General features: G+C 51.4%; 1 protein-coding gene across 2 annotated transcripts; it reads right to left on the reverse strand.

The window, feature by feature from the left end:
- On the reverse strand, positions 1-27,566 carry exd3 (exonuclease 3'-5' domain containing 3). 2 transcript variants are annotated; one of them, XM_062478242.1, is made up of 21 exons: positions 27,427-27,566; positions 26,165-26,309; positions 24,823-24,887; positions 24,116-24,277; positions 23,705-23,890; positions 23,520-23,573; positions 23,271-23,410; positions 23,037-23,143; positions 22,840-22,913; positions 22,677-22,715; positions 21,598-21,764; positions 21,340-21,490; positions 20,997-21,195; positions 20,749-20,858; positions 20,143-20,323; positions 19,873-20,039; positions 19,527-19,745; positions 19,180-19,233; positions 18,933-19,064; positions 735-801; positions 1-654 (listed from the first exon to the last, which is right to left on the reverse strand). In XM_062478242.1, exons 2-21 carry the CDS (start codon positions 26,190-26,192, stop codon positions 248-250), a joined length of 2,709 nt encoding a protein of 902 aa, XP_062334226.1. In that variant the 5' UTR covers positions 26,193-26,309; positions 27,427-27,566; the 3' UTR covers positions 1-247. The 2 variants fall into 2 exon arrangements, with proteins under 2 accessions (XP_062334226.1, XP_062334225.1); XM_062478241.1 differs by having other exon boundaries at positions 24,086-24,277.
- Positions 27,567-27,839: the final 273 nt, after the last annotated feature.

A 27,839-nucleotide genomic window follows, 5' to 3' on the forward strand; every position in this document is an offset into this window, starting at 1 on the left:
AACAATGCATCCTTGTTTTAATCATAAAAAAACCCAACTGATTTTGTTTCAAAAGTAAAATATATCAAGATATGACAATGTAGGAAGGCCATGACTTATCAGCCATATAGAAGATCTAAAACAATCTAAAAACGTAAAAACACTTTGTCTCCAAAGGTGGATAACTGATTTAGTATTCTCAACTTGATAGATATATCGATGGATAGCCCACTCCAGGGTAGAAGCGCCATCGTCAAGAACATCTCCATTAGTTCTTGTTCTGCCTGGCAATGGGCGTGGTACCGGTTCCCATTTTTTGGTCCAGAGTCTCCTTCCATTCCCCGTCCCCGTCTTCCTCTGAGACACGAAGTACTTCCTGGAACTGTGAGATGACACGGCTGAAGTGCGAGCCTTCCCAGAACACTTTGCCACAGCCTGTGCAGATGTAGAACTGCTGTATTCTGGGTAGGAGGGTGGGGGGAACGCTGTGGATCTGGAGGGCAGCCCCTCCAGGGAAGGTGAGGGTGCAGGGGTCCAGGTGGGACAAGGGAGCCCAGCGACACTGAGGGGTGTACTTGGGGGAGTCAGACGGTGCCGGAAGCACAAGGTCACAGCCTACTTCCTCTTCCCAGGTTACTCCTTCCTGTCCACCTACAGCCTGGCCCGTTAGAAAACCTGCCCAAAACAATATGCCTCAATATAGATCTTTGCTGTGTGTGAGTGTGAGAGTAGGGTTTAAAATGTTGTAGAAGTACCTCTCTTTCTGAGGAGTAGTTCCATGTCTTCTCTGGGCATCTTCATGTACTCGTCACTGTTGCACACCTATCCACACACACATGGAAAAGTGAAAAATCACAGTTAATGCTCCACCACCCTTCCTCACACTGTGTTCCCTCCCATCATTGTTTCGTTTCACACAAACAAAATGACTCGGAATAATGCTAATCCGGTGCTGGTAAAATCTGCAGTTGACATGGCACGAGTGAAGGACACACATCTCAATCTGGACAGAGGATAGGTCTGTGGAGCTCAATATGAGCAAAACCAAGGAACTGTGTTGTGGTGCTGACAAGGAACAGACACTTTTTAAGCCTTTGTCACTTAACGGAGATTAAGTACATCAGGCGGGTTCCTGGAAAAATCTTGGTCCAGAGACTGACTCCCAATTTACCTTTGATAAGCACTCAGACGGTATTTAAAAAAAGTTGTCCCAACGAGGAAACCAGAGGTGCTTTAATGTTGAAAAGGCCATTTTAAAAGTTGTGTATACATCACTTATTAAATCTGTGCTCACTTTTGATATTGTATCTTGGTTTAACTCTTGTCAAAAACAAGAGCAAACTTTCAAGAACTATAAAACAAGCTGGTAAGATGTTTGGAGAGCTACCGATTCCACTCTCGGATCTTGACACTGGCAGTCAAAAGAAAAAACCCACCACGAGAGTGAATTGTGGGAAGAGTAATCAGGTCAACCTGTGCTCCCTCCTCTCTCCCAACTAACAGAGGTAAGTTGATGTGCTAGCTTGTGGTGCATCTCTCGCTAGCCTGTCTGTCTTGCTAACTCAGCCGGGCAGTGACTCTCTCGGTCTGTCTGTGTCTTGCTTGCTTGTCAGCCACTTCCAGCCCTGTGTTCTGTAACTGTGTGCCTGACAAAATTGAGAGTGAAAGACAACTATTTATGACGTTTGATAAACGCCAATGGGTGTAACGGTCTAAACTGCAACTTGGAAAAGATAACCGTGCATGACATGAAACTTGCGCTTTCCAGCAGCAGCCTCTGTGGGGACCAGGCAAACATGGGTGAAGACAATGTTTATCTAGTCTCTCAGTAAACTGTTTTGTTTAAAGGAGGGAGGTTTGTAGCGAGAGCACTGGGGTGTCAGGTGTGACTGTGGCAAATGTTTTACACGGCTCATGGGTCAGGTAGGAGGGCACCTTGGCAGAATTTTGCTTAGGGAGCAAGGGTCCCCAGGGAGGTCAGGCCCCGCTCTGAGGGTGGGGTAGACTAGGAGTTAGGCTTAGGTTCACGTTGTATGGTTAGTGTCAGAGTATGGTAAGGGTCAGGGGTGGGTAACCCTAAGCCTAGCCTATGCATGCCAACACAAGAGCAGAGCAGACAGGCAGGATACACGCCAACACACACACACAGCGATCTCCCAATACTTCAACATGCACATGCCTCTTCACACAAGCACGGTGTCCAGGCATGTGTGGATGTGAGGAGGTGACACACACACACAGCTTTCCCACCCTTCCCCTGTCCTGACCTGAGGAGACGTCCCAGCTGCCCCTGTCTGTCCCCACAGTGTCAAACTATCCCCCCCCGATGCCCTCTCGTCTCTATGACCCCCCCCCCCCACACACACACAACTAAGTAGCATGGCAGTGCTAAAAGCCTTGTCGACACACCTGAGCACCACTCGGACAAAAAGCCTCCACTTAAGAGCTGGACGGTAAATCAACAGAGGAGGTGGGGGTGGAGGCTGGAGTGAGGAGGTGGGGGTGGAGGCTGGAGTGAGGAGGTGGGGGTGGAGGCTGGAGAGAGAAGGTTGAGAGGCTGGAGAGAGGATAGTGGAGGCTGGAGAGAGGAGGGTGGAGGCTGGAGAGAGGAGGGTGGAGGCTGGAGAGAGGATGGTGGAGGTTGGAGAGAGGAGAGTGGGAGGCTGGAGAGAGGAGGCTGGAGAGAGGCGGGTGGGAGGCTGGAGAGAGGAGAGAGGCTGGAGAGAGGAAGGTGGCTGGAGAGAGGAGGCAGGCTGGAGAGAGGAGGGAGGCCAGAGAGAGAAGGGTGGAGGCTGGAGAGAGGATGGTGGAGGCTGGAGAGAGGAGGCTGGAGAGAGGAGGGTGGGAGGCTGGAGAGAGAAGGGTGGGAGGCTGGAGAGAGGAGGGTGGGAGGCTAGAGAGAGGATGGTGGGAGGCTGGAGAGAGGAGGCTGGAGAGAGGAGGGTGGGAGGCTGGAGAGAGGAGGGTGGGAGGCTGGAGAGAGGAGGGTGGAGGCTGGAGAGAGGAGAGAGGCTGGAGACAGGAAGGTGGAGGTTGGAGAGAGGAGGCAGGCTGGAGAGAAGAAGCAGGCTGGAGAGAGGATGGTGGGAGGCTAGAGAGGATGTTGGGAGCCTGGAGAGAGGAGGCTGGAGGGAGAGGGTTGAGGCTGGGGAAACTGAGGAAAGGAGGTTGGTGAGGCTTGGGGTCTGGGGAGGACTCTTTATCTGAGTCCTGGGGGAACAGTTACTGAGACAGACAGACCCCCTCCCCTACACACACACACAAGGTGAGAACTGCTGCTGCTTTGACTGACTGACTGACTCTCTCTCTCTCTCTCGCTCTCTCTCTCACACACACAAACACACACCCTGGCTCAACCTTGCACATTCACACTCCTTCTACCTAGCCAACATCTCTTTTCCCAGACATCACTCATCACTCCTCTCCTCCTCTGCTCTCCCTTCTCCTTTCCCAGCTCCAGCCATGATAACAGAGTTTATTTACCCACTAGTGTTTCCCATGGCAGATCAAGTCTGAACCTGCTCATGTCTAACACTGTGGGCTTATCCTCAGTCTCACACACTCTTTCCATCCACCACTGTTACACACACACCTGCACCATAAACCAGCACACACCCATGGGCAATTAAAGACTATTGCTGTCCAAATATCTTTATTTGGAATTGGAATCAAAATAAATATGGTACAGCCTACTGTAGTCCAACAAGTCATCTGCTATTATTATTCTAAAAACAAATATGTGAATATTAGAAACAACACATAAAATAGACAAACAAACATATGTCTTCACGGTAAACATATTTCCTCAACAGTAGCAGTATCAGTCGCTCCCAAGAAGTCAATACATGTATACTGCTGAAGGGAGACGAGGATGAACAAGCAGATCTTTGTATACTATTTCACACACATTTTGACTCTTACAAGACACGCTGAGCTCTCTCTCTCCCCCTCCCCCTCCTCCTCTTCCTCTCCCTCTGGACAACAAAGGCTATCAGGAGGCTGATACTGTATTTCAAAGAACAGGAGGTGGCAGAGAAAAGGGACAGAAAAGAGAGGGGGGATGTTGAGGAGAGAGAGTGGGGAGGAAGGTGGAAGACTTCTCAGACGGTCTTTCTCTCTCTCTCTCTCACACACACACGCGCACGCACAGCTCAGTCCTGCAGGCCGCTCCCATGGGAAAATCCTGGACGGCACACAAAGGGAGGGGCCTCTAGGTCATGTGACCTAGACTCCTCAGCCAATGGAGCCTGAGTGATTTTATTCAAACGGCGGTACAGTCAGGTAAGGTACATGGTGGGAACTGGGGGGGTGTTCTGGAGATTGTCTGCAACTGCTAGCGCTACCTCACTGGTATACCTTTACATAATACATTTACCATATGAGTGACTTATCATATACAGTATACTAAATATACACCTAAATGTAAGATTTATGTGACATGTAAACACAAAATATTCGTAGACATTATTTATCAATGGTAATATGATTCATAAAAAAAAAGATATACGTACAAGTTAAAAACAGTTCTAGGTCCCTACTAACACACACACACGCACGCACGCACGCACGCACGCACGCACGCACGCACGCACACACACACACACACACACACACACACACACACACACACACACACACACACACACACACATCACACACCAGAAGGTCTGTGATTACAGTGCAGTTTATCATAATGACAGTGTGTCACTGTTGAGTCTGAACTTGGACCAGACCTGCCCCAACTCCAAACACACCTCTCACGCATGTATCCCTCTCTCTCTCCCTCTTTCACACACACACACACACACACACACACACACACACACACACACACACACACACACACACACACACACACACACACACACACACACACACACACACAGTGTTTCTTGGCTTGAGTTTGTCAGGCCTGTCACCGTGTCTCCCCACGACCTGGTTGGTTGGTGCGTTTGAGGCCAGTGGAGGGCCAGTCATGGCCCTGAACAAAGGGCCCAGAGGAGGCTTTTTGTCCCAGGCTTAGCCCTTGGGACCTGGGCCTGCGTGTGCTGGAGGGTCCCTGGGAGAGCTGGGCCTCCTGGGGGGGAGGGGGGGGGCATACAGATGCCTCCTTCTACTGCCTCAGAGCCTGAAGCTCCACTCACCCCTTTCCCTCTCCAGACTCTCTCCCTGCTTCTCTCCAGCTTTCTCACATGTTCGGTCTCATACACACATGCAGGCACATACATGCAAACATGCACACACGCATGCATCTACACACACACACACACACACACGCAATAACACCGGGGTATCATGTCTCCACAGAATCCGGTTCTCTGACAGCTTCGTCATGGGAACGGGAGCACTAACAAAGATTCTTGTGTTGTTGCGCAACCCCTCACATATTTCACACCTCTCCCAAACACACACACACAAAAACAGACATGAAACACATAAGCGTGGTTGTTCACACAAACACACACACCAGGGCACTCACTCATGAGGACAAAACAAGGACACACACTCGCAGGAACGCAGGGAATGTTCCTGTTGTGCTCGGTGAATCATCCCGGTCTTTAAATATTGACAGTTGCTGTACTATGCCTGGAGATGCCTCTCCCTGAGAACTCTGCAGGACGTGTGTGTGTGTGTGTGTGCGTGTTTGTATGCCAACAAGTTCATGTGTGTGCATGTATGTCCGTGTGTGCCAACAAGGTGTGATGGGTATGTAACTCTGCACTTATAGCAGTTCATGTTGTTTAATTGTAACTTGTTTAACTACATGCTCTTATGGTTCTTCCCTTTGGCACTTATTTTGGTTGTTCACAATGTGTGCTCCATGTTTTGGCTACTCGCAATGTTTTGTGGCTATCTCGTTGTTATGATCAGTGACCTATGCACTTTGTAAAGCTCTCTCTTGGAAGTCGCTTTGGATAAAAGCGTCTGCTAAATGAATAAATGTAACTCTCTCGAGGCACTGCTTTGCTATGCGTGTCGTCTGCGCCTCCACAGTAACCTCCGGGCATCAGGAGGAAGGTGTCTGGACTGGGATCAGTATGAGAGGAGGACAAAACAAGAGAGAAGGGGGGAGGAACAGGAGGAGGAGGGTGGAGAAAGAGGAGGAGGAGCAGGCAAGTTCAGGAGCTCCGTAGAAGGAACATCAAAAGGTCTGAAAACATCAAGATGGCCACTGATGGTTGTCACCTGGTTATCATCTGGCCCAGTCCACAGGCTTGGGAGACTGATAGCACACACACCCAGCCACACTGGGGTGAGGGGGCCAGATAAAGGGAATTCAAAGAGTGGGCAGTGACTCAAAGGTTAAGTGGAGATGATTCAGGATAAGACGTGTGTGTGTGTGTGTGTGTCTGTGTGGGGGAGAGAGCGTGTGTTGCGGAGGTTAAAGGGAAGGCTGGACAAGATGGGGAACAAAAGGCCCAAGGAAGAAAAGAGAGCGGGGGGAGGATGGGGTGAGAAGGAAGGGGAGAGGTTGAGAATCTGGGGGTCACGGGTGGAAGGGGTCACCTCTGGTGTGAAAGCAATGAGGTAAAACCGAAAGAAAGAGCAGGGAGAGTTCCCTGTGTCATAGACCCCAATACCCCCCCCCCCCTGGCCCCCAGGCCCCCCTCACTCTCACCCCCCTCACCCAGTACATTCCCCAGGGCCAGCGGTAGCCCCTTGCAGTCTCCTGTGACACAGTAATTAGAAGTCTGGGAACTGGATCTGTCCCTTTCTCAGTGCCCCCGTCCACCCCCCACCCCCTCATCACCCTCTTGCCCTCAAACCATCCCCCTCTTCCTCCCTCCCTCCCCAAACCTCCTTCTCCTCGCTCTACCCCCTCAGCCTGCCACCCCGTTCACCAGCACACAGCTCTCCTGGCCTGCCATGATATTCATGGGAGCAACCCTCCCCCCCCTCCCCCCCTCCTCTCCAGTGGCCGACTCTGTATCTCACAGAGCAGCCGCTGTCCCTCCAGCTCTCTGCATGTCACCCCCGCCGACCCCCATCCCCACCCCCCTCCCCCTTGGCCCCGCTATCTCCGTAGCGATAACCATGGGAACGGCTCTGTGGGAACAGGCCACCAGTGGACCAAAATAGACAGAGGGAGGAAAATGGAGGGAAGGAGAGAGAGAGAGAGAGAGAGAGAGAGAGAGAGAGAGAGAGAGAGAGAGAGAGAGAGAGAGAGAGAGAGAGAGAAGGAGAGAGCTTCACCCTGAAGGGGGGCTGATTCAGACAGACAGGTACGTCCATATCATTATGGACCTGCTGGTGTGATTAGGATCAATGGGACCGCTCTTACACTGGTGTTCACACACTCACTCTCACACACACTCACACACACACACACACACACAAAGTTGCAGAGAGAGGTCATGTCGGAACCCAGGCTGAGGAAGTGTCGTGGCAGAGACATGTCCAGGTAAAGACATCGAAAACATCCTAATCAACGTTCTACTTTTCATTGTGAAGCACCCTCTCTCCCAGCTATGAGACAGGGTTAGCGTTAGCGCCCTGTGTCCCAGCTCTGAGACAGGGTTAGCGTTAGCGCCCTCTCTCCCAGCTATGAGACAGGGTTAGCGTTAGCGCCCTCTCTCCCAGCTATGAGACAGGGTTAGCGCCCTCTCTCCCAGCTGTGAGATAGGGTTAGCGTTAGCGCCCTCTCTCCCAGCTCTGAGACAGGGTTAGCGTTAGCTCCCTCTCTCCCAGCTATGAGACAGGGTTAGCGTTAGCGCCCTCTCAGCTCTGAGACAGGGTTAGCGTTAGCGCCCTCTCTCCCAGCTCTGAGACAGGGTTAGCGTTAGCGCCATCTCTCCCAGCTCAGAGACAGGGTTAGCGTTAGCGCCCTCTGTCCCAGCTCTGAGACAGGGTTAGCGCCCTCTCGCCCAGCTCAGAGACAGGGTTAGCGTTAGCGCCCTCTCTCCCAGCCCTGAGACAGGGTTAGCATTAGCACCCTCTCTCCCAGCTCAGAGACAGGGTTAGCGTTAGCACCCTCTTTCCCAGCTCTGAGACAGGGTTAGCGTTAGCGCCCTCTCTCCCAGCTTTGAGACAGGGTTAGCGTTAGCGCCCTCTCTCCCAGCCCTGAGACAGGGTTAGCGTTAGCGCCCTCCGTGCCTCCATGACGACGGGCTGAGCTGAGGAGGAGCAGAGAGAACACCTAGCCGTCCTGACTCACAGCTCAGGTAGCCAGAACAGCACACCACCCTACAGGGTATATTAGCCCACACTGCACTTTGGCGGGCCTTACCATGGCAACCAATTTACTTGGGTCAGAACGGTCAGAGCCAGACCCGGTTCACCCGCCCGCACGCACACGCTGGCGGGCAGTTCCTGTGAGAACTACTGGTTTGTCGCGAGGAACGGAAGTGGACATGCGTCTTTTGCGCATCTTTTCTTTTTTACTCGGACACACACACACACACACAGATACACACGCTGACTGACTTCTGGTTGACCGGTGGGGTTGGGGTCTATTTTTCCATTCCATGTTTATCTGCTGTGTTTCAGTGGCAGGGCCGGCCTCTCCCAGGCCTTTCCCAGGCCAAGCAACCTGACCCCTCCAGCCCTCTACCTCCCTGCTCCCTGGGGGGGGGGGGGGGGGGGCGGCTGAGACCCCTTCCCACCCCGGACTGCCCAGCGCTCCCAAAGCAAACAGGCTCCTAACCCTGATAACATCACTGCTCATAGGAGGAGCTCTGGGCTGGCTGTCTGGCTGGCTGACAGGCTGGTTGGTTGGCTGACTGACTGGCTGGCGACCGCTCTGAACTGGATGGTTGGCTTGCTGGCTAAATTCAGATCAGCTCAAATATGAATGGTAAATAACCTCCTGCCTCAAGTTCAACACACACACACACACATCTGCACAGTCAAAAGCACATAGCTACATACTACACAGCATATGTATTGCCACAAAATACACACATTCAAAGGAGCACAATGATGGATCACATCTCATAGTCAAACTCACTTACAAAAACAGCCATATATCAGAAACACAATTGCTCTGACGTGCGTGCACACACACACAGTACTAGTTCACACACCAGGGTCTGTGATGGGGTCTACGTTCTCGGAGTCTCCACAGGGATCTGCCTGGAGCCTAAACCCTGCTGCTTACGCAAGTCAGACTGACCCCCCCCCCCCACACACACACACACAGATCTTCTGGCATCCCTACTCCGTGCCTGCTATGATAATACAACATTCCCATCTTCTTCTCGCAGCCCTCCTCCTCCACAGTGACCCCGGATGAAAGATGATGTCTTCAGATGCCTGTGTCATGTTTTCTCATGATTTATTTCCTGGGCTAGCAGGAGACCCCCACATTGGGGCCCTAGGGGCTAGCAGGAGACCCCCACACTGGGGCCCTAGGGACTCACTGGAGACCCCCACATTGGGTCCCTAAGGGCTAGTAGGAGACCCCCACATTGGGGCCCTAGGGGCTAGCAGGAGACCCCCACACTGGGGCCCTTGGGGCTAGTAGGAGACCCCCACATTGGGGCCCTAGGGGCTAGTAGGAGACCCCAACACTGGGGCCCTAGGGGCTAGTAGGAGACCCCCACATTGGGGCCCTAGGGGCTAGTAGGAGACCCCCACACTGGGGCCCTAGGGGCTAGTAAGAGACCCCCACACTGGGGCCCTAGGGGCTAGTAGGAGACCCCCACACTGGGGCCCTAGTAGGAGACCCCCACATTGGGGCCCTAGGGGCTAGCAGGAGACCCCCACACTGGGGCCCTAGGGACTCACTGGAGACCCCCACATTGGGGCCCTAGGGACTCACTGGAGACCCCCACATTGGGGCCCTAGGGGCTAGTAGGAGACCCCCACATTGGGGCCCTAGGGGCTAGCAGGAGACCCCCACACTGGGGCCCTAGGGACTCACTGGAGACCCCCACATTGGGGCCCTAGGGGCTAGCAGGAGACCCCCACACTGGGGCCCTAGGGGCTCACTGGAGACCCCCACATTGGGGCTCTAGGGGTAAGTAGGAGACCCCCACATTGGGGCCCTAGGGGCTAGCAGGAGACCCCCACATTGGGGCCCTAGGGGCTAGCAGAGCCATAGAAAAAGAGAGTTGCGACACTTCCATAGACTCCCATTGTTATCGAGGAATGCAGAAGTAAAGCGTGTCACATGCGACCTGTAGTTCCAAACATTGCATTTTCCACCGTTCAACCCCATTCATTTTCAGTGTCTCCGAAGCAAGTTAGCTGGTAAATTGATGAAAATCCTTCATTTTTTCATATTTTTATAGCTTGTTTGATTCGAAACGCAGTTAGAGCTAGACTGTAGGTCTAGCTAGTATCTAACATAAACAACATTTTTACTGAAGCTAGCTAGAGAGCACGTGTATCATAACCAGAAGTCAGTTGGCTTATAGTCTGTCAAATTAGTTCTAATTATTGGTGTTCGTTGGCATACAAAGTAAGTCTTCTATATATAGCTCTTATTAGCCTAGTTAGTAGAGCTAGCAACAATGAATTGCAAATTAAGTGGTCAGAAGCAAGTTAGCTGGTAAATTCACGAACATCCTGCATTTTTTCATATTTCGACCACCTCATATCAATTGTTATTAGTAGTATTTTATATAGCCAGCTTTAGTTAAAGTTTATCGTAAGCTTGTTAGATTCTAAATGCAGTTGGAGCTAGACTGTAGGTCTACGTAAGCAACACTTTTACTCTAGCTAGCTGTACATGTATCATAGCCAGAAGATCACCGGATCACTACAAACAAAAGGAGTGGAAGAACACAGGACATATTGTACAATAAAATGTTTTATTGAATGCAGTTGGTTGCCTTGTTTATTCTGTTCTATTTACCAAACTCCTTTCTTGTCTTAAATTGAGCAGTTGCTGGTGATAATGGTTAGATTCAACTAGCATCAAGTACTACAAATATAGGTGTTGTTAATGTGGTAGGCTAAATTGTAAGTGGGCTGATGAATAAAAAAACTTTAACAAGACCCATTTACTTCAACCGTCTAAGGTTAAACGTTAAGTGGAACAATATAGTCCTCATTAGGCTACTGTTTGGTATGTACAGTATGGTACAGTACAGTTTGTACAGTAGAGCTAGCATAGCCATTTCTAGCTCTGCTTCACAATATTGCGTTATGTATAAGTTCATGTAATACATACATGTTAATAAAGTATCAGACACATGATACAACACACCAGTAACCAATTGACATTATGTGTTAATATACCGAAAATGTCCGTGAATCGAGATGGTGCTGCTGTCTGTCCCGCCGAAAACCATTCAAACAGGTTGACAGCAGTGGGGGTTTTGTTTAACTACAGGGAGCTACCGGAACCACGTGACAAAAAAGCTCTAGCTTTTTTCCTGTGTTTCACTGGCAGTGAGTGTTCACAATGTTGTATTTCACTCCATTCTACACCAAACACGTCAGGGAGGACTGCCTTTTGTAGATACGAGTCTGCTGAAGATAGACAGAATATCGGATTTCTTTAACCGAGCCTGTTTCATTCATCATTTGCCTGAGAAAGCGACTTCCGTTGGCCAGCTTCATTGAAAACCATTCAAACCGGTTGACAGCAGTGGGGTTTTTTGGAACTACAGCGAGCTACATGAACCACGTGATCACGTGTCGGCGAGATCAAAGCGTGTCGCAACTCTCTTTTTCTATGGCTCTGGGGGCTAGTAAAAGACCCCGACACTGGGGCCCTAGGGGCTAGTAGGAGTCCATTCATAAGTGTTACATGGGCCTATATATGACATATCTCAGACATGTAGGCCTGAACTGAAAGTTACAGCAGGAACCGACCAATGAGAAGCAAGGTTCCTGTTCGCGGTGTGATGTGACACCGTGCATGATGCTGTTCTCTGGTGCAGACAGACGTTGCACCAGAGAAGGATGTTTCTAGGAAACTATACTCAGGATGAGAATGACTAGGCACATCTAAACAATAATTCAAGCGCACTCCCTCACTGCTTCTCTCAACTCCCCCCCTCTCCATCTCGCACTGCCTCTCCCGTCCTCCCTACTTCTGGGAAGTGTCTATCTAGGTGAAAGATCACCGCTAGTCTCACTTCTGCAAGAACAGACCAGAGTGGTGGAGAACAGCTCCAAGCCGTGGCCCCCCGGCTCTCCAGGCCAACTACATCTCTGTCTGCTGTCAGGAGCTGTGCTGTGGAGGAGGAGAGGAGAGAGGGAGGAGAAGAAAGGAGACAGGGAGGAGAAGAGAGGAGAAGAGAGGAGACAGGGAGAAGAGAGGAGAAGAGAGGAGACAGGGAGAAGAGAGGAGAAGAGAGGAGACAGGGAAAAGAGAGGAGAAGAGAGGAGACAGGGAGGAGAAGAGAGGAGACAGGGAGGAGACAGGGAGAAGAGAGGAGAAGAGAGGAGAAGAGAGGAGAAGAGAGGAGACAGGGAGAAGAGAGGAGAAGAGAGGAGAAGAGAGGAACAGGGAGAAGAGAGGAGAAGAGAGGAGAAGAGAGGAGACAGGGAGAAGAGAGGAGAAGAGAGGAGAAGAGAGGAGAAGAGATGAGAAGAGAGGAGAAGAGAGGAGAAGAGAGGAGAAGAGATGAGAAGAGAGGAGAAGAGAGGAGACAGGGAGAAGAGAGGAGAAGAGAGGAGACAGGGAGGAGAAGAGAGGAGAAGAGAGGAGAAGAGAGGAGAAGAGAGGAGACAGGGAGGAGAAGAGAGGAGACGGAGGAGAAGAGAGGAGAAAAGAGGAGACAGGGAGGAGAAGAGAGGAGAAGAGAGGAGACAGGGAGGAGAAGAGAGGAGACAGGGAGGAGAAGAGAGGAGAAGAGAGGAGACAGGGGAGAGGCAGTGCTGTCTGGTAGATGCGTGTGTGTGTTGAAGAGAAGTGAGCAGTGGGGAGCATGCTGTAGTGTGGGAGAGCTGGCTGGCTAGCGTGATTAACTGACCACACACTGCATATCGCATTTCAGCATCACCGGGGAAACCGCTCTACCACGACCGCAGAGACAGTAGTTCCCTTAATCACAGGAAAAAGGAAAAAAAAGAGTGAAAAAGAGAATTGTATTGTGAAAAGACCAGGGTGTGGTGGCAGTCTCATTAGATGAAATAACGGCCCGTTTCTGATGAGAAGGATTAGAAATGGGACCGGTACGATTGAATACTTCATCTTCTACCAGAGAAGCTAATATGCTACATTCCAACCAGATACCAGGTTACAAACAAGGGGAAAGGGAAGGTTGCTACATCGCTGTAGCTAAGCTGTGCACCCCAGCTACCACTCTCACGTGTGGGTATGACAGAAGCCATCGGCGAGTGGGTCTCTCTCTCTCTCTCTCTCTCTCTCTCTCTCTCTCTCTCTCTCTCTCTCTCTCTCTGTGGTTTCCCATTCCTCCGTTCCTCCCTTTTCCCCTCTGGTGTTCCCCCTCTCTTGCTGTCCAACTCTGCTCTCTCTCCCTGTGCGGCAGAGGAAAGTGCCCCCCCGCCCCCCCTCGTCCCCTCCATCCCTCCCCCTCCTCTGATAGAACATAAACAGGGCTGTCTGCTCAGGGCCCGTTCTCATGACATCACCACACAGCAGGAATGCTCTCTCGCTCTCTCGCTCTCTCTCTCTCTCCATATCTCTTTCTCTCACACTATCAGTCTCTCGTTGTCTCACAGTCTTCATCTTCCGTTCCCCGTCTCTTCATCTTCACGTCGCTGGGACTGTCTCCCTACTGCACCCCCAAGATACCTCTCTGTTTTTCTGTTTCTGTCAAAACACCAATTACCCCCTCCCTCCCCCCCACCTCCCCACCTCCCCCCCTCCCTCATACTGTCATCCAGCTCGTCTTTCTCGTCTACCTCATGCTGTCCTTAAACCTTACCAGATTTACCGTCTCACAAACGTGCACACACACTCTCTCGCTTTCTCTCTCTCTCGCACAGACACACACACACAGACACACACACACACAAAACCAACACAGGAGATGAGAATCTAAAAATGGAGGCGGAGGTAAGAGCAAGTATTCCAATGCTGGGAATCATGCTGGGTTCATTACTGTGTGCAGGAGAAGGTGTGTGTGTGTGGAGAATACAGGGGAAATTACGCACTACTTCATTGTACTGGTGTTTGGAGGAAAAGCCCTATTGAAGGTTCTCCCTCCACCCGTCTCTCACTTTCCACCCCCCACCCCTGACTTTCCCTATCACTCCTCTCTCTGTAGCTCCCTCTCCCTCTCTCTCTCTCCCTCTCCATCTCTCCTCCCTCTCCCCCCCCTCTCTCTCTTTCTCTCTCTCAGCTATCGGGGAAAGCAGGGGCAGGAAGCAGCTTGGCTCCCAGACAATGGAACACATCAAACAGCACCAGCCCCTCTTACAGTCTCACCGGCTCTCTCTCTCTCACACACACACACACACACACACACACACACACACACACACACACACACACACACACACACACACACACACACACACACACACACACACACACACACACACACACACACACACACACACACACACACACACACACACACACACACACACATGCCAGCCAGCCAATGAAAACACGAGGTACAAAAGCACAAACAGAGCAAGACAAACAGGACATTCCAGCTGACGGCTGCCCTGGATTCCTCTCCAAGAGAAGGAGAGAGAGAGGGGGGGAGAGATAAAGGGAGAGAAAGGGAAGATTAAAATGAGGGAGAAAGAATGAAAGGGGAGAGAGAAATAGAGATGGAGATACAGAGACAGAGATAGAGAGAAGTGAAATTAGAGAGAAAAAGGTGGGATAAACAAAGTGAAGCAGAGACAGAGGTGAGGGAGTATGTGTGCGTGTGTGTGTGTGTGTGTGTGTGTGTGTGTGTGTGTGTGTGCAGGAAAGGGGAAAGAGGTTTAAGAAGAGGTGGGGGCACAGACAGGAACAGGAAGTAGAATCAAATTATTAACTCTGTAGTGATCATCTCTCCTTGAGAGTCCTTGAACACACAAGGACATTGTGCATACATCAAAGGAAGAATCACACACCAACCAACATTTATACCAACACACACACACACACACACACACCAACATTTATACCAACAAACACACACACACCAACCAACATTTATACCAACACACACACACCAACCAACATTTATACCAACACACACACACACACACACACACCAACCAACATTTATACCAACACACACACACACATACACCAACCAACATTTATACCAACGCACACACACACACCAACCAACATTTATACCAACGCACACACACACACACACACCAACCAACATTTATACCAACACACACACACCAACCAACATTTATACCAACACACACACACACACACACACCAACCAACATTTATACCAACACACACACACCAACCAACATTTATACCAACACACACACAAACCAACCAACATTTATACCAACGCACACACACCAACCAACATTTATACCAACGCACACACACACATACACCAACCAACATTTATACCAACGCACACACACACATACACCAACCAACATTTATACCAACGCACGCACGCACGCACACACACACACACACACATAGGTGTTATGGAGAAGCTGTGTGCTCCATAGGCAGATTTCCAGTGTGGGAACAGCAAGCCGACTGGATTCCTGGAGACCAGATGGAGCTGATGTCTGGGATGACTGCACTCAGTACAACACTACTGCTGTTGTGGGACTCCACACTCACTTCTCCACTCACATGCATGAACATGCACACGGACACACACATGCAGTAAACACAGTTATCTTTTTCCACACAGATAATCTTTCTCCCTCCAGACATCTCTCTCACTTTACCCCTCTCCCTCTCCCTCTCCCTCCCTTCCCTTCCTAGCCCCCGCTCCTTTCCCTCTCAGTATTTCTCTCTCCATTTCCATGTCTCTTTGCCCCCCCCCCACACACACACACACTCTCTCCTCTCTCTCAGTAAAAGGAGTAGCAGACCCTTCACCACACACAGTGGGAAATATCTGGGATGGTTTCCCTCGGAATGTCTTGGCGTGTCTCAGGAATGTCTCTCCCCCCTTCCTTCCCCCCCCCCTCCCGGTCTCTCCCTCCCTCCCCTTCTTCTTGTCTCCAGGGGGTGGGGTGGCGAGACCACGGAGCCCTGTTTTTCACACACTTTCAGACGCGCGCACACACACACACACACTTATACAGACTTTGAGAAAACAGCGTCTTAAAAGGACTTATCATTGTCCTTTCGAACACACACACACACTTATACAGACTTTGAGAAAACAGCGTCTTAAAAGGACTTATCATTGTCCTTTCGAACACACACACACACAAACTTTCACACAGACACACTTTCCCTCACACACACAGACACACTCACACAAACCCACACTCTCTCTTTCTCTCACAGACACAAAAACACATGCCTTCGCACACCCAGCGAAGGGTAACTCTAAACGTGTCTCATCCTCCAACATTCCTCTTCCTTTCTCAGCCTGTTACCCCCTTTGTAGATCAAAGCACGGAGCAACAAGTTCTCCTGTCACCACTCCCTCTCCAACTTCCTCCCCCCCTCACTCTCTTTCACACATACTCGCTCTCATTCAATGCATTTTTTCCATCTCTACCTCTCTCTCTCTCCCCCTTGCTCTCTCTCTCTCCCCCTTGCTCTCTCTCTCTCCCCCTTGCTCTCTCTCTCTCTCTCTCTCTCTCCTTCACATTCCTCACTGCCCTCTAGCTCTCCCTCTATCCTTCCTTCATGTCGCTCACTCCCTCACTCGCTCCCTCCCCTAACCTCTCCACCCCCCCTCCCCACCTCTCTTGACACTCTCACGGTGTTGCAGTTCCTGTTGCTCTCGTTTTCACTTCCCTCCTTGTGGCTCGTGGGAACCAGGCCTGTATTGTCTGTCTATGTTAGTCTGGTCTGGTCTAGTCTAGCCAGGTTAGAATGGTCTAGCCTGGTCTAGAATGGTTTAGTCTGGTCTGGTCTAGCCCAGTCTGGTCCAGCATGGTCTAGCCAGGTGTAGTGTGGTCTAGCCAGGTCTAGTGTGGTCTAGCCAGGTCTAGTGTGGTCTAGCCTGGTCTAGTGTGGTCTAGTGTGGTCTAGCCAGGTATAGTGTGGTCTAGCCAGATCTAGTGTGGTCTAGCCTGGTCTAGTGTGGTGTAGTGTGGTCTAGTGTGGTCTAGTGTGGCCTAGCCAGGTCTTGTGTGGTCTAGCCAGGTCTAGTGTGGTCTAGCCAGGTCTAGTGTGGTCTAGTCAGGTTTAGCCTAAAGGCTGATGTCTATCTCTCAGCCTCAACACGTCTATAAACAGCCCCAGAGCCGACATCTGATGCACTGGGAGAAAGAGCTCTTTGAAAAAGTAGCTGGGTGCGGCCGGTGAGAGACCGGGTCGGGTAGGGGTGGCACCGTGGGACAAACCTAACCCCTGTCCCCTCCCTCAGATGGAATTCACATACAGGGTGTCGGAGAGGAAAACTGAAAGGCCAAGGTTACATTCTACCAATATACTGTATCTGACATGGGCTCTCCAGCCATGCTGGGGTCAGCAGGGGACAGTATTAGCATCCTGACAGCAATGAACCTGTCGTCTGATGGACTGAACATTGACGTTAACGTGTTTATCCACCTTCATCCAGCTACACACACACACGCTAAAGAAAGCAGCACACACAAATCCATCAAGTATGCGGGATTCACAAACACACAAACTTCTCAAACTCTTTCCCAATATTACACACTCTCTCACACAGAGAGAAAGAGAAAGAGAACGAGAGAGAGAGAGAGAGAGGGGAGGGGGGGAGGAGAGAAAGGGAAAGAGAGAGGGAAGGGGGAGAGAGCGAGAGAGAGCGCGACAGAGAGAGAGAGGGAGAGAGAGAGAGGGAGAGAGAGAGAGAGAGGTGTAGGTAGGAAACAGAGGAGGGACAGCAGAGGGGATTAGTGAGATAACTGGCAGGCACTATTCTCCCGGGCAGGGCAGTGAAGGGGTTAATAATTGGCCCTGTGTATCAATGGGTCACACAGGGGCTTCAGTAGGGGTTCAGGAATGTCTCCGCGCGGCCGTCCTGGGAGAGAGTGCTTTCAGAGGGGGCCCGGGGGGGGGGGGGGGGGGATTCGGGGAGCCTGAAGGGAGTCTATATTGGCCGAGACACACATCTCTGTTTTAGTTTTTCCTTTCGCTCTCTCCTCCCTTTTCTCTCTTTCTATCCATCCTTCTTTGCTCTCTCTCTCTCTCTCTCTCTCTCTCTGAGTGAAGCTCAGGGGGGATGAGGTGGTCAAGACTCCAACACACTCCTGCCAATCAAAGGGCTTTTACAACGAGGCAACAAAAGGGTTAACTTCGCCTGGGTGGGCTTCAGACACACACACACACACACATTCCTTTACTAAACTTCACTCATCCTCATTGTTTTGTGATTGTCCCCCCCTAGCAAAGAAGGTTGCTCATTGGTCTACCCCAAACACTCCGCAGCCAATCCCAGGACTATAACAAAACAAAACAAATATATTGGAAACATTTGGGAGGGGGGGGGGGCACACACGTATAACCGTCTTTATCAATAGACAGCTCTTCAGCAGACAAGCAGGCAGAAGGTGTGGAGGGGGGGGGGGGGGGGCTGGGGGGGTGGTGTTTGTACAGGCAGACCACCCTCAGGCCAGGCCACCAACCCTTAGGAGACTGAAGGACAGACAATCAGCCTGGTTGGCTGACTGGCAGCAGGTTGAGGAGGCAGGTTAGGATCCAGGTTGTCAAGGTTGATGCACTCTAGACCTTTCGCATGCAGGCTTTGTTAAGAAACAGGTTCCCCGATGGGAAAAAACTTCCACTGAAATCTCACTGCCTGAAATCTCGCTGCACTTCTTTCGCTGCGCAGGCAGAATGAAGATCTGTGGTGACCTAGTCCTGTGTGTCCACCCTCACCAGCCCAGCTGGTGTGCAGATTTGACCACATTCCCACACTCACACAGAGACATAGGGAAGTGAGAATCTGGAACACAGGGTCTTTGAACCAGGCCCACACACACACACAAACACACAGTGAGGATCTAACCTGACAGCGGCTGAAGATGTCAGACTTGGTGGGCTGGATGTTAAAGTGCTGGAGGACCCTGATGGCCTGGTCTTTGGCCTTCTCTGAACAGTCCAGCGCCAGACACCGGCCCTCGCCTACCTGAGACCTCAGCTGAAGACACACACAGGGTAGAGGGGCCAACCATGAGTGCTGTGTGTTTCTTTTCGCCCCACGTATCCATGCCGACCAGCTAACTGAACAGCGGGCTGATCCGGAGGGTACTTACGGTGTGGAAGGGCTGTCCACAGGTGAGAATGACTCTGCCCTCTGACTGAGCAAGCTGTGCAGGGCAGACAGGGTCAGAGAAGAGAAACACACACCAGGATCTTTTCACAGAAAGGGTTAGGATTGGAAGTGTGTGTGTGTGTGTGTTTTAGGAGTGCGTGTCCAAATGCGTGTGCGCGTTTACTTGTTTCTGTGTGGTCACGTTGTTTAACCTGTTACTCTGTGTGTGTGAGGGTGTGTTTGTTTACTTCTCTGTGTGGTCCTGTTGTCTTAACACGTACTCTTGTAAGTGTGTGTGTGTGTTTCAGCGTGTGTGTTTCAGCGTGTGTGTGTGTGCTGCTGCCTGACCTGTGCTGCTACTCGGTGGTCATCAGTGTTCTCCAGCATCCGCACATCCACCCCCAGAGAGCGCAGGCACCTCCCCAGCCCCTGCAGCATGTTGTCACACACCACCTTCAGCTGCTGGGGGGACATGGGGGGGCCCACACACGCCCCGGCTTCCCCAGCCAGAGGGCTCCTCGCCTCCAGGGCTTGGGCCGGCGAAGGACCCCCTCCACACTGGCGTTCCTGGCGAACGAGAGACAATGAGAGAGAGAGAGAGAGAGAGCCTCACCAACACACCAGGAGCATCCATTTCAACATCAACAAGAACAGCAGTGGTCGTTATGACAGAGGGACTTGGTTGACCCCTGACCTCTCTCTGGCGAGCCTGTTTGGCCTTCTCTTTCCGCTTCCTGTTCTCTTTAGTTTTCTTCCCCGCCTGGGCGGAGGAGACGGAGTGCAGGTCGGCCGGCAGCCCGAAGCATGCCGGGTCCTTAGAGAGGGTGGAGTACACCTCCAGTAGGCAGTAGGCGTCAGCCGCTGGGGGAGAGGAAGAATGGGGTAAATAAGAAAAGTCTGTTTGTTTTGTGTGTGTGTCCATGTGTGTGGGTGTGTCCATGTGTGTGTGTGTGTGTGTACCTACCTGCATATCGTAACTGGCTGGTGCGGAGGGGTCGTCTCTCCCAGTTAGACAGCTGCTCTATCTTGTCCAGGGGCCGGCCCAGAATCTGCTGGACCAATAAGCTGAGGCCCTTCTCTGCTGGCCCGTCCCCCACCAGAACACTCCGCGAAGCCCCGCTCCTCCCGCGGCCGCTGCGTTGTATCTGAGCCACACAGTGGCCGAGGGCAAGTTCATTTGAAGTTAGCGAATGCTAGGCTAATGGAATGCTAAGATGTATTAAGTCTAGGATAAACAAATGCTAAGCTAAATGAATTCTAGGCTAGGTGATAATAGGCTAGGTGAACGCTAGGCTTGGTGAACGCTAGGCTTGGTGAACGCTAGGCTAGGTGAACGCTAGTCTAGGTGAATGCTAGGCTAGGTGAACGCTAGGCTTGGTGAACGCTAGGCTAGGTGAACGCTAGGCTAGGTGAACGCTAGGCTTGGTGAACGCTAGGCTAGGTGAACGCTAGGCTAGGTGAACGCTAGGCTAGGTGAACGCTAGGCTTGGTGAACGCTAGGCTAGGTGAACGCTAGGCTAGGTGAACGCTAGGCTAGGTGAATGCTAGGCTAGGTGAATGCTAAGCCAACCTGCTGGTGAACATTGAGAAGGTCCAGCACCCCCTCTGTCTTCAGAGGCTCCTCAGTGAACTGAGGCCAGGTGGCCAGAAGGGACTTCAGATCCCCTGACATCCCATAACCTGGAAGGACAGACAGTAACCACGGAAACCTTACAAATGCATTGACTTTATTCTTCACGTCTAGATGTAACAGGGCTATCCCCCCCCCCCCCCCCCCCGCCCCTTCAGATTAAAGCCAAACCTAAACCACCAACATACCCAGCTTAAGAACTTTGGGTTCTGAAAAGAGGGTTCTGATAAACCGGACGGTTCCACTGTGCTGACAGAACCCGTCGGCACACAAGTCCAGCAGGAACACCTGTCCCTGAACGGCCAGCTGGATCAGAGTCACATGCTGGGTCTTGACGGTGCCGAAGCCAGCCCTCCACTCCATGTCCACACCTACCACACGCCCCGCCTGGAACACACCGCACAATGGATGGATGAGCAGATGGATGGATCATTGAATGGACAGTTGGAAGGATGAATGAAGTCATTAATTGATGGAATCTGTGGGGTTCTGCAACGGGAGACTGTTGTCCGATCACCGTGGTAACCGTGCCTGTATGATGTCTTGGCAGAGCTGCAGTCCGTCCTGTGTATCCAGGAAATGGACGTTGTCTCGGGTGATTGGCAGCTGGTAGAACCTATCCCGGTGAGACAGGGGAGGGTCCCACTCTTCGCTCTGGGGAGAGTCGTTCCCACACACATGCCTGGGGGAGGAGATATAAGTGTGCGTGTGTGTGCGTAAGACAAAGAGATTCTGCTTCTTCCCTGTGATGGCTAACACACACACAAACACCACAAAACACTCACTCACCTCAGCGAGGCTGGCAGGCTCTGCTGGGCGTCCCAAACCCCGAATGGCAGCCTGTCTCTGGGGACGCCGTACTGAAGTGACCACTGGGCGGCGCTCTGGAGCCCGCTGTGCTTCAGAACTAGCTCCACCAGATGGACCTGCAGCTCTGGACACCCCCCCACTGTGGACTGATGCTGCATGTTACTACACACATACCCCCCACTGTGGACTGATGCTGCATGTTACTACACACATACCCCCCACTGTGGACTGATGCTGCATGTTACTACACACATACCCCCCACTGTGGACTGATGCTGCATGTTACTACACACATACCCCCCACTGTGGACTGATGCTGCATGTTACTACACACATACCCCCCACTGTGGACTGATGCTGCATGTTACTACACACATACCCCCCACTGTGGACTGATGCTGCATGTTACTACACACATACCCCCCACTGTGGACTGATGCTGCATGTTACTACACACATACCCCCCACTGTGGACTGATGCTGCATGTTACTACACACATACCCCCCACTGTGGACTGATGCTGCATGTTACTACACACATACCCCCCACTGTGGACTGATGCTGCATGTTACTACACACATACCCCCCACTGTGGACTGATGCTGCATGTTACTACACACATACCCCCCACTGTGGACTGATGCTGCATGTTACTACACACATACCCCCCACTGTGGACTGATGCTGCATGTTACTACACACATACCCCCCACTGTGGACTGATGCTGCATGTTACTACACACATACCCCCCACTGTGGACTGATGCTGCATGTTACTACACACATACCCCCCACTGTGGACTGATGCTGCATGTTACTACACACATACCCCCCACTGTAGACTGATGCTGCATGTTACTACACGCATACCCCCCACTGTGGACTGATGCTGCATGTTACTACACACATACCCCCCACTGTGGACTGATGCTGCATGTTACTACACACATACCCCCCACTGTGGACTGATGCTGCATGTTACTACACACACACACACACACACACACACACACACACACACACAGCCACTGATGCCACAAGGAAAGGGAAATCCTACCTGAACATGGTCCTTCCAGTTCTCCTCAGACATGCCCTTCTGTAGGACAGGAAGGACAACAGGACAGCGAATGAGAGACAGGCGCAGAGAATGGACACGAGAATTTGTCCCAGAGGACAGGAAACTGGTCCTATTTTAAGCACTGGTCCCATGTCCTGCTTACCTCCACAAACCTCTTGTACATGAGGAACCGGAGGCTGTCGAGCTTACGCTTGTACACAGAGTTGGGACACAGTCCTGAGAGAGGAAAAGGATCTGTTCAGTCATTACGCCCTTATTACACATCATGTACTACAGGAGTCATGTCATCAAACTGCACATCAGACACAAACACACTCCCAGGGACACACACACACACACCTGGGTCGATACTGAACTTGTCCATCAGTCTGAACACCTGCTTGCTAAGCAGCTTAGCTTGGATCTGGTCCGTCTGGTGTTTGGACAGACTCAAGTTGGGGAACTGCCTGCAGAATCACAGGGAGACGCACATGAATACACACATCCATGCCCACACACACACACACATCCAGAGTACACACACAAACAAGCGTACACATGCCAGAAGAACCGTGCACGCACATACACAAGCACCTTTGGAGCTGAGCTGGGTTAAAGCTGGGCTGGCACCACGAGTCCAGCAGAATGACCAGACGCTTCTCCAGGTCAGGGTGACCAGCCACCCAGGACTCTGCCACTTGGAGCTTGTCATGCAGGATCAGGGGCACACACACCTGCACCACGGATGAGCAGGGGACACAAACGTCACTTAGTCTCTCTTAACGCTTGTAATGGATGCGTCTTCCACACAGACACACACATGGGCAAACCCAGTGGTCTCACCTCCTCCATATTGAGCTCTCTCTGTAGTTTGAGTTTGGCGCTCAGTATAGCAGCCTAAGAGGGAGAGACAGACCTTTGTTATTGCAGTTGGTTCAATGGTTCGTTCATTGTCATTTTGTGACCCATCTTCTTTCCTTTTGTATCTGATCTTTACAGTAAGGAACCCGTTCAACCCCTCCACCCACCTCCCTGTAGCAGCAGAGGGCCTGCAGCCTGGTGATGTGTTGCCTGAGCAGGACTGGGTCCAGGGAGCCCAGCTGGTACAGGTCCAGCAGGGGCTCCATGTAGCTGGGCTGGGCGTCGGTGAGGAGCCCCAGGGCCCGGAGCTGCAGGCCCACAGCCTGGCCCTCTGGCAAGGCCTGGAGGCTCACCTGGAGCGGGACAGGGGGTGGGGTGGTGGTGGGGCGATGAGGGGTTCATTCACAATTTGAGGTGCAGATTCTCCCCCCCCACACACACACTACACAGAATTGAACTGTATGTACCTGACTCTGGGAGTATTTAACATTGGTATTGGTATTAAACACACGTATGTATGGACGTGTACAGTGTTCCGTGTACTACACCTGGCTCCAGACATCTGTGGAGCTCTGCACCTGTGGGTGTTGGCGTCTCCAGCGTTCAAACTCCTGCAGGATGCAGTGCCCCAGGGTGGAGGCCCTGCCCTTCTGCTTGCCCGGGCAGCCCTCCAAGAGCTCCAACAGACCTGCCAGAGGCTCCCCCAGGGAGGAGAAGCCATGCTGGGCAGTGGCACGCAGCTGGAGGGGGGTGGGGGCAGTGGTCAGACAGGTAGAACGGGGAAGACAGATCGACGACAAGAAAAAAGTACGAATAGTAAGAGTAAAGGAGAGGGAACTTGAAATGAAAGGGAGGGCCATTTTTGGAAGGGAGGAAGGCATGCAGAAAGGAAGGAAGGATCTTAGGGCTGATATTGCCAGTAGTCCTGCAGAGTTGCTAAGCAGTAGCGGTGTGGAGGTTTTCTGGGGGAAACAGATAGTCGGGCCGTTGAGCTCCTGTCTTAAATCATCTACCAGACGGTGTCCATGCATCCCCCTCACACACCTCTCATGTTCATACACTGCACACTCAAATTCCTTCCTTCCTCCCCCCTCCGCGTGCACACACACTCACACACAGCGGTTTCTCTCATTAGCAGAGGCATGCACACACACATGCACACAACACACACTGAAAACGACACACAGACACATGAATGATTTCTCACTCACTCACTCACAAACACACACAGAAACTCTCTCACACACACACACACACACACACACACACAGGGCCTGTTTCTCACCGCCTCCAATTCCTTGCGGGTCCACAGGTCAAAGAGCTGGTCCCTCAGAGCTGTGGGGTCAACACCTGGGGGTCACACAGGTGATATGGGGTTACACCCTGACCCCTGACCCAACCTGTCACGGGGAAACCCCTACCTATTGTTCCTCTCACTTTCTGAACCCACCCGCCCCCGTCCCAGCACACACATGCACCCCTACTCCTTCTACAGCTCCTGTACCTCCACTATTCTGATAGACACAGGCTGTTGACTTCCAGGAGTCATTGAGACCTTGTTGGTCCTGTTCTCTTGTTATCGCGGCTCTATCTGTCTTGAATCAATCACTGAACCCTATTGCCCCTGCCGTTGAGTGCATGTATAACTTTGTTGTGTGTTTGTGCTTTGATGTGCGTTTGTCTGTAGTGGTGTGTTTGTCGGTTGTGGTGTGTTCTGCGCTGGCAAACAGCACAGGGCAGAGGAACTATGGTGGCCAACGTTAAAATAAGACCCTATGACAAAGCAGAGACAAAGGGAGTTGTGTGTGTGTGTGCATGGTGTTTCTCTGTGCATTCCCAAAAGCTCTGGCCCCTCTCTCATGCTGTGTGGGCTCCTCCTCCTGCACCTCCTCCCCCTCCCACCACCCTTCTCTCCCTCCGTTTCTCCCTCCTTCCCAGACCAGTGTGTCCCCAGCCCCCCCCCCCATCCCCCCTCCCCATTCCCCCGCAGTGCTGTTTGTCTCGGATTTCCCCAGGAAAGGGCAACACGGTGTAAAAAAAACCTGCCTTCCTGACAGCCAGCCTGGGAAAGCAGACCAAAGGGCTTCTCCCTCTCCCTCCCTCCACCCTCTCTCGTTCTCCACTTGCCTTCCCTCCACTGCCCTCTTCTCTTAGCCTTCTTTAGAGATCTCGCTATTTATCTCGTAAATAAAGACAACTGGCCATCCCTCGTGTGTCTCGTTTCCTCTTTCTACTTTCCTTTGAAAAGTCCTACTTCTATACATCTCTCTCTCCTCGACCAGGATGTTGTGCTCCACAGCGGGGCGAGATCCGGGCCAGCCTCGAGACATGAAACATCCCTGATTTAAGACTCGCTGTCATATTGAGATGTGTGTGTGTGTGCGTATATCTGCTTTTTCCCCTTCTTAATAACGACTGAACCACCGATCCATATCATGTCCATTTTAGCAGATGCCTATTCTAGACCAGGCCCAACTTAAGCTTTCCTGAGTGGAGCAGCCAAACAGAAGAGCAGAAACGCCAGCAGCTTGTGCACAGCTACGCAAGGCTGGATTCCAGGAGAACAGTGAACCGAGCTGTCCTCGTGTGAGAGGGCCGTCTCCTCCACTCAGCTACTGGGTACTGACCCTCTCGCTTCGGGCTCGCCTGGCTCATTCCTCCGCAGCGGGTCAGAGGTGGTGGGAGCGGGGTGGGGTGGGGGGGGTGGAGGCACGTTCGCTGTCTTCGTCAGGTCAAGGGGGGAGGGGGGGGGCTGAGTGGTGCCTTAAGTCCCTGGGGGTGTGGCAAGAGGAAAGAGGAAATACGTCATGAAATTGTTTTTAAAAATACAGAGCTGTGAAAAACAAACAAGGCAGGGTTTCATACCCTGAACCTTTTCTCCTCTCCCCCTGCCCTACACGCAGTATTGAGACATGTCCACAGCTGGTGCCTACAAGCCACAGTAGATACACCTGACTGGTGGGGATCGTCATAAACACATAGTACACTACACGTTTCCTGAACAGAGGTCTCTCTCTCCTTCCTCTCCTCCTCCTGGTGTTTAACGTCCACCAGCTGCATGCTCCTTTATTATCTACCCTTACGTAGTCATACTTAACACTGTGGCGTCCAACCAATGTCTTCTATGTAAGCAGGCCATAGAATCACCTATTCCCTAATCAATGAAAGATTGCTTCATCGCTGTGAGCGGACTAGAGTGTTTGTCTAAAACAAGGGAATGACTTGAGATAAAACAATGTTGACATAAGCTCTGTAAGTGCCCTGAGCACAATTTTGCTGACAGCGAGATGGTTTCTGCATAGTGAGGTGTGCAGTCAATAGAGTACACGTACTTAAAACTAGTCAACCGTGATTACTAAGGACGAAGCTTTAGAAAAATCTGGTCTTCAGCATCAGGCTAAAAATTTCGGTTAGGCAATTTATTAACAAGTCTGCACTCTCTCTCTCACATTCCCTGTGGGAACAGCAGCCCAAGAAGAGGCCGGCTGCCAGCTGGCTAGGAGACGTGCTTTTGAGGCTGCGGATGTTTTGTTAGGTCTGGAGTCTGGACTGTTTCTCTCCCTTTCGCTCCACAGCGGCAGGGGGAGGCGCCTGGCACTCGAGACCAAGTTCTCAGTTACGGGACGCAGCACGACTCCCTGCTCTGCTGGCTTCTACTGCCACTAAGCGGTGAAATTGGAACAGCAGCCTAAGAGTTTACCTCACACACAGTCAACGGATAGCTAGCTAGCTCGTAGCTTTACCTCAGAGAACAGTTTTGTCAGAAAACCTTTCTGTACAAGTGGCACACCTGACCATTTTCTACATCTCTGTGAATAACCACATTCTTATATCGCTGTTGTAAGATAAACGGCGTTAATTAAAACATAGGGAAAATAGCCTCGCTCACCCTGTAAATGCTTCAACACGAACAGGAAGGGGAAAATATGTGGCGTTTCATTTCCGAGTAGCGCGGAACGAACATCCTGTTGGGAAATGTTTTGCACGGACACGTACATGTACACTCGAGTATGTAAACTTACTTCAACACTCCTGTACATTTAATTTAATATATTTTCACGTCAGGCATTAACAGTAATATGATGATATGTAACTGTATATAATATATATCACACAAAGGTTATGACAGTCACGAATGTGGACAACACTAACTTTAGAAAAGTTTTTATTTTTCTTTATTGTGTTTGCAATTATTTAATTTTTGGACGAACAAGGGTCTTAAAGTACGTGTAAAGTCAATAATAAATATGTGTTCTGAGTTTGTCACACCACAAGAAAATGTGTTACGAACCACCCGGCCAG

Source organism: Osmerus eperlanus, chromosome 14, assembly GCF_963692335.1.
Source record: "Osmerus eperlanus chromosome 14, fOsmEpe2.1, whole genome shotgun sequence".
Classification (NCBI taxonomy): Eukaryota; Metazoa; Chordata; class Actinopteri; order Osmeriformes; family Osmeridae; genus Osmerus; species Osmerus eperlanus.